This window comes from Miscanthus floridulus, chromosome 19, assembly GCF_019320115.1.
Source record: "Miscanthus floridulus cultivar M001 chromosome 19, ASM1932011v1, whole genome shotgun sequence".
Taxonomy (NCBI): domain Eukaryota; kingdom Viridiplantae; phylum Streptophyta; class Magnoliopsida; order Poales; family Poaceae; genus Miscanthus; species Miscanthus floridulus.
In genome coordinates, this window is record NC_089598.1 from 13,088,109 (window position 1) to 13,098,700 (window position 10,592).

At 46.8% G+C, this 10,592-nt stretch overlaps 2 protein-coding genes across 4 annotated transcripts; one reads left to right on the top strand and one right to left on the bottom strand.

Annotated features, from left to right (window-relative positions):
* Positions 1-508: 508 nt before the first annotated feature.
* On the bottom strand, positions 509-5,631 carry LOC136527022 (probable 1-deoxy-D-xylulose-5-phosphate synthase, chloroplastic). Of its 3 annotated transcripts, XM_066519618.1 has the most exons (11): positions 5,138-5,631; positions 4,798-4,995; positions 4,522-4,641; positions 4,262-4,426; positions 4,011-4,161; positions 3,352-3,620; positions 2,889-3,168; positions 2,159-2,463; positions 1,761-2,039; positions 1,122-1,406; positions 509-901 (listed from the first exon to the last, which is right to left on the bottom strand). In XM_066519618.1, the coding sequence occupies exons 2-11, from the start codon at positions 4,960-4,962 to the stop codon at positions 752-754; spliced, it is 2,169 nt and encodes a 722-aa protein (XP_066375715.1). In that variant the 5' UTR covers positions 4,963-4,995; positions 5,138-5,631; the 3' UTR covers positions 509-751. The 3 variants fall into 3 exon arrangements, with proteins under 3 accessions (XP_066375715.1, XP_066375716.1, XP_066375717.1); XM_066519619.1 differs by lacking the exon at positions 5,138-5,631 and having other exon boundaries at positions 4,527-4,641; positions 4,798-4,817; XM_066519620.1 differs by lacking the exons at positions 4,522-4,641; positions 4,798-4,995; positions 5,138-5,631 and having other exon boundaries at positions 4,011-4,178; positions 4,262-4,407.
* On the top strand, positions 5,500-6,707 carry LOC136525572 (ABC transporter G family member 5-like). Its single transcript, XM_066518514.1, has 2 exons — positions 5,500-5,629; positions 5,725-6,707. The coding sequence occupies exons 1-2, from the start codon at positions 5,500-5,502 to the stop codon at positions 6,705-6,707; spliced, it is 1,113 nt and encodes a 370-aa protein (XP_066374611.1).
* Positions 6,708-10,592: the final 3,885 nt, after the last annotated feature.

Consider the following 10,592-nt stretch of genomic DNA (forward strand, 5'->3'; position numbering starts at 1 on the left):
CTCCGTGGTGGAATTTGTGAAGCAGAGTTTGTGGAACAGTCCCAAACACCCCATAAATAGCTAATTTAACTAATACTCCTAAGACCTAATTTGAGAACTCCAATCCCCTTAGAAACCCCGACTTTTTTAAAACCCTGATTTTTTTTAGGGTGAGAACCATGAGGATGTCATTTGAATAAGATATTTAGTTATCTATGAGAGGTTTTTCCTCCCTGGGTTGGCCTCCCCCTTCTTCCAAATTAGGCCTAAGTTTGTTTTAAGGGGGTTTTCATGATTCCACTTAAGATGTGGTTTGCACTAATTTTTTTCCCTTAAATATAAATATGATGTGATTCAGCATATAATGATGAAACGTGTGCCTATTTAAACAGCACGTTTAAATAGGATAACAGTTTCAGTTTCCAGATGATCAGAACCCGCCGACAAAATTGGCGCTGCCTGGATTCTGTTGCGTTTCATGCTCAGCCATGCCCGAGGCCCACCTGGCAAATGCTGCCCACGGCACCGCTCTGTAAATTCTTTTCAGGGTCACCTAATCATCATCAAAATAGTGTTTATAGTATGTACACCGTGACTATAATGCTATAGGCTTCGCCGTCCCTCTTCGGGATTGTGCATTTGGCCACCTCCCACGGCACGCTTCAGTTCTATCCAGAAAACATAATCGTGAAATAGCATGACGAGTGTTCTCCGTATCAAACTTTTGCATAAATTGCCTTTATCTATCCGTTCTTCTTGGCAGTTCCTTCCCCTACTTCATCAACAGAAGTGCATCACGATGACGCCCTAGGAGGGTCAATGCAGTTGCAGCTATGTGATGGGCAGTTAGGCCAGCCAAGTCAAGTTGCTCCGCCAGTGAAGCGTGTTCAATGTACCTGTCTGGTAGCACAATGGGTCGCCACTGCAAGTTACAAAGAAACGGCCACCTTGAGATTAGCACATAGAAACAACAAAAATCAGTAGATCACTAAACACTACCTAAAATTGCTACCAATTAACACATCAAGAGCACTGGAAAGTGTAGCTGCGAAGCATGCGGCCGGTGCCTCCATTGTAAGATCACAGAACAAGCTCCGTGCTGGGTAGAGGTCACAAACAGCATCGCAAAGTGGCGAAGGTACCTTTATTCGGCCATCAAGTAGACCATCAAGTGAAATAAACTGTGAGACATGTGATCCAAAGCCACCAACTGTTCCTTCTTCCACTGTGATAAGAAAACTATGCTGCTGGCATAGCGTTCTGATTAGATCGATGTCAAGTGGCTTGCAAAATCTCGCATTTGCAACTGTCGCCTGAATGCCAAAGTTGGATAAAAGAGATCGAGCAATCAAGCATCTCTGGACCACCTCGCCATAGCCAAGAAAAGCGATCTCTTTTCCCTCGACAAGAATCTCTCCTTTACCAATCTGAAAAAGGGTACGGAGAACATCACAACCTGCCTACACTTCAAAATATCTCATAACATAGTGACAATTGAGAACATAAAAGGAACATTTATATACTTTCCAGATGACAAAGCACATCTTTCTTGTTTTCAAAGCAATGGATTGCTTTATATTTTTGTAATGGTAAGAAATACATAGAAGTGGTACACTGCCTGTAATTCTTCCGGTGATAAATTAAATGTTGAAATAAGAACATGAGGTTCTTAGACATCTTTGTGTGCAGCCAGGCAATATGGTAGATGTGCTTGAAATGTTAGGGCTGTACTATTTGCAGGTAATGTTGACTTAGAGCAAAATATATTTACGGGAACCTACCTCAAGCGGATTCCCATATGTTAAAGTTCCACTAGTCCCAACAATGGCACCCATAGGATAGCGGAAGCAAATAGGTTTGTCCTCAATCATTGCAGCTGTTGCCACCATGTCAATAAGTTCATCCTCATTAGATGGTGACATGACAATCATGTTTGGCAAGCATGACATGAATGTAATATCAAATGGTCCTGAGTTAGTTGGGCCCTCAGATCCCACCAGACCAGCATTTGTGATAGCAAATCGAACTGGTATCTTTTGCATGTCCACATCTTCAACTATCTGCCATACATGTGAGCTTTATGAAATGTAATGTACATAGCAGTAAAGCAGCCTCGCAGATTTGGTGAACTAATTGGAGATTATGCACACACTAATTTAGCAGCAGTATGTGTTCGCACCTGATCATATGCTCGCTGAAGAAATGTGGATGGAATTATGCAGAAAGGCTTTAAACCTCCACAGGCCAAACCAGCAGAAAAGGTAACAGCATGTTGCTCAGCGATGCCCAAGTCAAAAAATCTGTCTCGGAACCTGGACTGGAATAAGCGGAGTGATCGATCCATTCCCATGCCGCCATGAACTACCACAATGCGCTTGTCATTCTCTGCTTCTGCTGTTAGTGCTTCTATAAAGCAGTCATTATATGTCCTAGAAAGTCCAGTTTCTAAAAATTTAAGAAGGTCATTGCTCGAATTTGAAGGCCCTGTTGTCATCATAAAAGATTCATTCAATTTATATAGATTGTATATGTAAAAAAAATACAGCTAGTAAGGAGTAAGGACTCTAAGAGGGCAATAGTGTACCATGACTGCAAAAGGATCAGTACATTAGCACCCGTAGATTCTTAGTGTATTAGAATGTTGCAACTTAATCGAACCTGTAAATGTTGTGACTTACATTGAGCCTAAGCTGCTAATCATGACTTATATACATATTTTTAAAGAAGCTTCTATGGCATGAGTACTGACACTTCCTCGCATTGCCATGGTTCTTCCTCCCATAGATGAGGAACCCCAGTGCAGAGGTAACAGAGCAAGAGAGCAAAAAAAAATACTAGGCATGACTCCTAATTCAGCAAACGAAAAGTAAAACAGCATGCATATTTTTATAGTGACCTGTATTACAAACCTTCCTCATTTGCAGTTATTTCACTTCTAATATTTCCACCAGTGTCACTTTCAGTCCCAGTAATTACATGTACAAGTACTGGGCCAGTTGAATCTAGGCTCGCAACCTCCTTTAGTACACAGATGAGATCATCAATGTTACACCCATCAATAGGACCAATATAATATAATCCAAGTTCTTCAAAAAGAGTTGCTCCATGAGGACCTATCATACCACGAGCATACTCATCAACTTTGGCAGCAAATTCATGCATTCCTTTGCCAAACCATTTGGCAAGTCCCTAGGAAGAAAATTTCGAATATCAAAATGGGAATATTCATATAGCATAAGACTACACCATAAATATCGAAACAAGAACAAAGTTGATTTTCTAGATAAAGAAATCAGATGTATACAATTACAGGCATTCTAAAAAGTCCAATGCTGTGTTTACAATACATTCTCAAGGGATATAAACATTTACCTTTGCAGACTCCCTAAACCTCCTAAATCCTTTGCTGGATTGAATCTTGCTGAGAGCACTAGAGAAGGCATTGACTGACATCTTTGGCCGGCCATCTGCTTTAGGAAGCAAGGTATGACAGCTATCATTTAGAATAACTACCATGTTGGAATCGAGGAAACCAGCATGACCCATTGCCTCGTACACCTGGCCAGCCATGGTTGTCCAATTACTTATAACTGTCACTATTCGATTTTTTCTCCCATTTATATCCCTTGCAACCACCATCCCTGATAAGAAGTAACTCTCAAACTATATATAGAAAGGAAATGAAACTTTAAAAGACTGTATAAAAGAAGCAAGATTCAGGAAATACTGAACAGAGCTTGGATTTTATCATGATGTGTAAAGTTTTGTGATGATAATTTAGATCAGGCTCTGTCTTTTCTTAAAAAGAAAATCTCTTAGTGCTGCATACATAATTGGATTCAGAAACTAAATCCAACTTTATTGAATTTTTCAAGTAGACAAACCATTAATTAAAAAAGCATACAGGTGAAAATATCACTAAGAAATGACTGAGAATCATGTCAATTCCATTCCACTTGCAGAGAACAGTTCTGCTCAATAACATAGATACAATTTGACATGCAAGACAGTAATGAACAAATAGGCAGTACCAAGGCCAGCAGATAGACTATTGCATCCATGTCCAGCACCAAAGGGATCATACTCGCTCTCAAAACGCGACGTGAACCCGGAAAGGCCATTTTTCTGTTTAATAGTATGAAATAGAGAGCGCCTTCCCGTTAGAATCTTGTGCGCATACGCCTGTTGCAAGAAAACCACTGAGCAAAAAAAGGTTGAAGATGACAAAGTTGAGTAAAACAAATACCTTACATTTGAAAACAGTAACAGAAAGATGTCTTACATGTTGACCAGCATCCCATAGTATCTTATCCATTGGGGCATTGAACACATAATGTATAGCAATTGTCAGCTCCACAACTGAGCGACCAGGACCACATGGTTGGTATTTTCTGGACATTATGAAAGCTATTTCAGAACGAACTTCATCGGCTAACTGCTTGAGCTCCTGTTTTTGTTTAGGTATGCAAGTGTCAAAAAATTTCTCAAATCGTATGTATTATGACTATGAGAATGGAAGCCCAAAGAGTAGACTCTGACGACCTTACTGGATAGATTTTTCAAATGAATGGGTGCATCAATTGTGTCCAGGATCGGAGTCGGGTCCTTCTCCCAGAAGAAATCATCAACATCAGGTAGTGCGGCCACTCTCTGAGTCAAGCCCTGCACAAGAGTTGTGGTATCAGATCACAGCCCTTGGAATTTGATCCAGGCGTCAATGTATATCTCTAACGATATATGTGAAGTTTGGAGCTAAAAATCACGAAAGAAACTCAGAAGTTCCTTCTGTTACGCCTTGCAACTTCGGGAAGAGCATACCCTTGATGGTGAAGCTGCTGATGTTGTTAGCAGCGGTCTCGAATATATTGGATTCCATCTCAAATACCGAAGAGTGTGAAAAGGGTAGCTTGTGGGGCGCAGAACGGCAAACTCGTCATAAACCAGATTACGAGCGAGCGGAGGACGCAGAAACGCCGTGTCCATGGTGGAGCCTGGCGCCAGCTGATGCCCCAAATCCTGCAATTTGACGATCCATTTCTAAGAAGAAGGAAACCCGAACCGGAGTAAGACAGCTGAATCTGACGAGCAAACAGCTTCTTCCCCTCCAAATTAACAGCACCAATTTAGCTTAAACACGAACGGAAATGACGGCAGCTACCTTAAACCGGCAGAAGACGCCGCCGCCGTGATCTCCTCCTCCCCTCGCGCGGGACCGGCGGCCGGATGCGGCGGCTACTGAGTGACGCCTTGAGGGTGGGACAGCAAGGCAACCCAACGGGTCTCTTGAGTCCGTCTCTATGATGAGAATTTTGCGAAAAACACCCCGCCGATGCTTGCAGACGGGGCTGGCGTCGTCTCGCGAGGCGACGGGGAGGTCCCGTTGCCCGAGGCCGAGCCGCCGTCTCCAGCACCGCTGTACGGGTCGCTAGCCTCCCCAACCCGAGGGCACGCGGATCCAGTGCGCCCGAGGTTCGCTACTAGGCGTGGAAGACTGGTGGATCCACCGTCCACGGACGGCGGATGCACAGGGCGCGCGGCCACGCGAGATCGCGATTCACTGGCGGCCGGCGGTGGGCAGAGCTCGTCGCGAACGATGTCTGGGCTGCACGCCGGCCGGAAGGTGCTGCGAACCTGCGACTGTGGAGATTTGGTATTTCACCCCTCTCTTAGAGTGGTTTCGCTTGTTTGCCATTATAAAACTGATGTAACCTGCTGAAATACATTTTGAATAGTTTTAATTCGTAGAAAAAAAAGATAACACATCATTCCACTTCTATCCGTGTCTGCCGTTTTCTTCGTCAAAACGGATCGGCCCTCTCTCCCATTACTCCCTCTCCTCCATCCCCAGTGGCATCCTCCTCTCAGGCAGCGACGGCGTCACCAGGATCAAGGACCTCTCCGACGCAGAGCGAAGGCGCGTCTCCATCGGCGTCGAGGCCATGCATGACCCGCCCACGCTCATCCTCGACGAGCCACCTCTGCGCTCCAAATCGTCGACGCTCCACGCCATGGCCGAGACGCACAGACGCATCGTGCTGCTCAGCATCCACCAATCGGGAGCGCGCATCGTCAAGATGTTCAACTCCGTCCTCCAGCTAACCGCCGGCTGTGTCCTCCACCAGGGCACCGTCGACCAGCTCCGCGCCCTGCTCGGGCACGCGGGCCTCCACCTGCCCCCGCACGTGGACGCCATCGAGTTTGCCATCGACTCCGTCGACGTGCCCCACCTCCACCACCGCCACGCCAGCGCCGCCAGGCTACAGGCGCCGCCTCCCCAGCCCCAGCACCAGCAGCCGTCCTCCCGGGAGAGGGAGGGCCGCTGCACGCTACAGCATCTATTCCAGCTGCACGGCAAGCAGGTGGCCAACGAGGACGCCGCCGCCGTCGTCCTCGTGATGGCTAGCAGCGCGGCCGCCATGGCGGGCAGCCGGTACGCCAACTCGCGGGCGCGTGAGGTCGTGGTGTTGTCCCAGCGCTTCTTCAAGAACGTGGCGCGGACGCGACAGCTTTTCGGGTGCCGCAGCATGTGCATGCTGGTGGCGGGGCTTGCGCTGGGCTCCATCTTCTACGACCTCGGCGAGGACAAGGTGGCGGAGCGCGTGGGCCTCTTCGCCTTCCTGCTCACCTTCCTCCTGTTGTCCACCATGGAGGCGCTGCCCATCTTCCTGCAGGATGCCACTGGGGATGGAGGAGAGGGAGTAACGGGAGAGAGGGCCATTCCGTTTTGATGAAGAAAACGACAGGCATGGGTAGAAGTGGAAGGACGTGTCTTTTTTCCACGAATTAAAACTACCAAAAATATATTTTAGCGGGTTACACCAGTTTCATAACGGTAAACGAGCGAAACCCACTTTGCGGGATGGTAAAAGTGTGAAACCAGTTTTCGATGATGGGTGAAATGTCAAAGTCTCGCGACTCTGCGGTCTGCAGGCACGGGGAGATTTAACTTTTTACCATTATAAAGGTTGGCACCTCCTTACTCAACGGTTGCCGCTATATTTTCACCAGCAAAGACGGAAAACAGATACAAAAATACTACTTTTACTCACGTGGCACGTCAGCCCTTGCGCCAGCAGGGATCCAAGTCAGCATACAGGCGTCAAATGTCTCTCCTGTCCCTGCTCTCTCCTTCTCGTTGCACGGCGTGGCTCCCTCTCTCCCTTGTCGCACGGCGCGCCTCTCTCCCTCCACTCTCCCTCTCTCTCGCAACTCGGCGGTGCTACCCTCCCTGCGGTGCGCCCTCTCCCCTCCCTCCACTCTCTCTCTCTCCCTCCCTCCCTTGTCAACGCTCGCGCTCGAGCAGCAGGCAGCTCCGTGGTCCTCCCCTCCTGGCGGCGTGCTACACCTCCCCTCCTAGCGGTGATCCTCCCTCCCTCTCCCTCAAGTGTACCTCCGACGATGTGGCGAGGAGCTCCTCCGTCTCCTCCTCCGGCGGCACGGATCTGGGCGAGGAGCTCCTCCCTTTCCCTTAAGCTTCTCCGGTGGCGCAGATCCGAGCGGGGCAGTGCAGATCAAGGGCGTGGCGGCGTAGATCTAGGGTTGGGCGGTCCGTGCACAGGTCGAGCAGCATTGTGACGCCGCCGTGCGCCGCGACGGCCCACAAGTTGTCCGAGTTCTCGGTGAGCTTGCAGAGCACCCACGCTGCCGTCTCCTTGGCCGCCTCACTACCGGCGCCCGCGTCGAGGACACGGACCACAGGCGCGATGGCGTCGCCGACGACCAAGTCCCCCCTATGCGCGTCGGACCCGGCGATCATCGAGGCCGCCTCCAGGACCTCCTCCTGGACGTGGGCTTCGGGGCCCTCGCCGCTCTCGGTGTTGTCGCCCTTATTGTGAGCGTTGATGTCGCCCTTCTTCACCGGGGACCCGCTCCTCGACGAGCTCCAGCTGTAGGAGCAGCTCGCGTTCCTCGTTGACACCGGCCACCAGCTGCCCCTACTCGACGTCAGCTCGAGGAGATGATGCGCGCGCATGCTCCTGGACGTGCAGACCTTCTCCGGCCTGATGGAGTACCTGGCCGGCGCCGGCGACCTTCAAGGGCGTGCACCAGCTGCTCGGGCTAGTGTGGCAATGCTCGCCCTGAGGATGTTCGACGAAATGCGCGCCGCATGGGCAGAGAGGAAGAGGTGGAGAAGGAGAGAGCAGGAGCAGGAGAGACATTTGATGCCCGTATGTTGACTTGGATCCCTGCTGGCGTGAGGGCTGGCGTGCCATGTGAGCAAAAGTGATATTTTTGTATCTGTTTTCCGTCTTTGCTGGTGAAAATGTAGCGACAACCGTTGTGATGCTATTTGAGGAGGTGCCAATCTTTATAATGGTAAAAAGATAAATCTCCCGCAGGCGCGAGCAACACATGCATACGGATAAAATATTGTTCGCTTGGCTCTTAAGCCGGTGCTCAAAAATACTGTTGGCTGATTTATTGTGAGAGAAAAATATTGTTCGTTTGCTGAAAAAGTACGGCTTATAAGCCAAGCGAACAGGACGAACGCAACAAAGGCCTTATTTAGATCCATCGTCAAAACTTTACGCCATCGAATATTTGGACACATACATAGAGTATTAGATATAGATTAAAAAAATAACTAATTGTACATGTTACGACTACTTTACGAGACGAATCTTTTAAGCCTAACTAGACCATGATTTGAAAATAAAGTGCTACAGTAACACATGCGTTAATGACGGTTAATTAGGCTTAATAAATTCGTCTCGCGGTTTACTGACGGATTCTGTAATTTATTTTTTTATTAGTATCTGAACATCTCATGCGACACCCTATATAAATATTCGATGTGACCCCAAAACTTTACACCCTGATCTAAACAAGGTCAAAGCATTGAAATTTGGTTGAGCAATCCAACTAATTTAAGGCTATGTTCGGCTGTCATTATAAGCCGATTTACAGTTATGGTATAATATTTTTCTCTCTCAATAAATCAGGCATATAAATCAGCATAAACGGCTTATAAATCCGCCGCAAGTACGTAATTCTATTTTCCAAATTGTTAATTCAAACATCCTGTAGCTGATTAAAATCCTAGCACTAGCTTTGGACCTTTACAATTGCAAATTTATAATGAAATTTAGAGATGCCTCTATACTAGCAGTAGCTTGCAAGATGTCGACAAAGAACATCAGTGTACGTGTAATTAGACAAAAATGTCACTATTATAATATATAATTTATATTTATGGTTTTAAAATCGTAATCACGTTCATCTTATATATGCTTGATTTGTTTTCTATCAAATAGCAACACAACGGTATACAAAGTATTATCGATGGTTGATCTTAGCTACATACAAAACATTAAATAACTTATAGACAGTAAACAAACTGTGCGTTGTATGACTTATCTTTTTAGCTATATGTAGACTTTTACAGACGACCCTCGTCTGTGGGTTGAACATGCCCGAACGCAAAGTTTTAATCTTTTTCGTGTCCTAATATAGCATAGAGTTGATTAATCCCACTTTATAGTAATGATTCCTCTCCACGTTTGTTGTCCTGTTTGCTTTAACTTATTAGCCGACTTATTTGCCATACTTCAGCTTATTCTCTCTCACAGAACACTATTGAATCAGTCGAAATCAGCTATGAAAACCACCAGCCAATAGTCAATTTGTCCTATAAAAATTGTAGTCAATTTGTAGTGACTTTTCCCTACGTGGGGGCTAATCTGAGAAAACTACGTCTTAGAAATCTAATTGGGGGGTAACATGCAAAACTCTTGGATGGTGATTAGACTTTAGACCCTCCACAATGTGCTAGTGGTATAGATGGCCAACGGGCCGGCCCAGTCCGACACGGCACGGGTGAAAGCTCTAGTTTGGTTTTGGTGAATTGATGAAACCCTATGTGCTAACCTAGTTCATCTAAGTGATCATGAGATAGGTAGCATTATTCCAAGTGGTGAAACAACGGTGAAGATCATAATGATGATGATGACATGGTGATGATCATGTGCTTGGACTTTGAAAAGGAGAAAGAGAAAAACAAAAAACTCAAGGCAAAGGTAAAATTGATATGAGCTTTTCGGTTTAGTGATCGAGACACTTAGCGAGTATGATCATATTTAGGATCGATAGCCGTACTATTAAGAGGGGTAAAACTCGTATCAAAATGCGGTTATCAAAATGCCACTAGATATTCTAACCCATTGCATATGCATTTAGGATCTAGTGGAGTGCTAACACCCTTGAAAACATTTGTGAAAATATGCTAATACATGTGCACAAGGTGATACACTTGGTGGTTCGCACATTTGAGCAAAGGTAAAGAAGATAGAGTTGAAAATGAGTAGAATGCGCTGGTGATGGGGTGACCGGACGCGTCCGACATGCTTACCGAACGTGTCTGGTACTATCTCAGGCGGTAGTGTTTCTGACGTGACCAGACGCGTCCGATATCGATACAAGGACGCGTCCGGTATTCTGGCCAGGCGTGGGCAGAGTTGCCGAGGTGACCGGACCTGGCTCAGTGGAGTGACCGGACGCTGACAAGTTATTGTTCAGCGTCAGGTCAAAGTGATACAGCTCGAAGCAGGATTGCAGAGAGCGACTGGACGTGTCCGGTCACCACACCGGACGCGACCGGTGTGAAATAATAAGTC

Coding starts and splice junctions, on each gene's coding strand:
- LOC136527022 (XM_066519618.1), bottom strand. CDS start 4,962: ATGGACACGGCGTTTCTGCGTCCTCCGCTCGCTCGTAATCTGGTTTAT. Junction 4,642..4,797: donor CAGCAGCTTCACCATCAAGG/GTATGCTCTTCC, acceptor ACTCTTGTGCAG/GGCTTGACTCAGAGAGTGGC. Junction 2,464..2,888: donor AATAACTGCAAATGAGGAAG/GTTTGTAATACA, acceptor TGATGACAACAG/GGCCTTCAAATTCGAGCAAT.
- LOC136525572 (XM_066518514.1), top strand. CDS start 5,500: ATGCACAGGGCGCGCGGCCACGCGAGATCGCGATTCACTGGCGGCCGG. Junction 5,630..5,724: donor CCTGCGACTGTGGAGATTTG/GTATTTCACCCC, acceptor TTTAATTCGTAG/AAAAAAAAGATAACACATCA.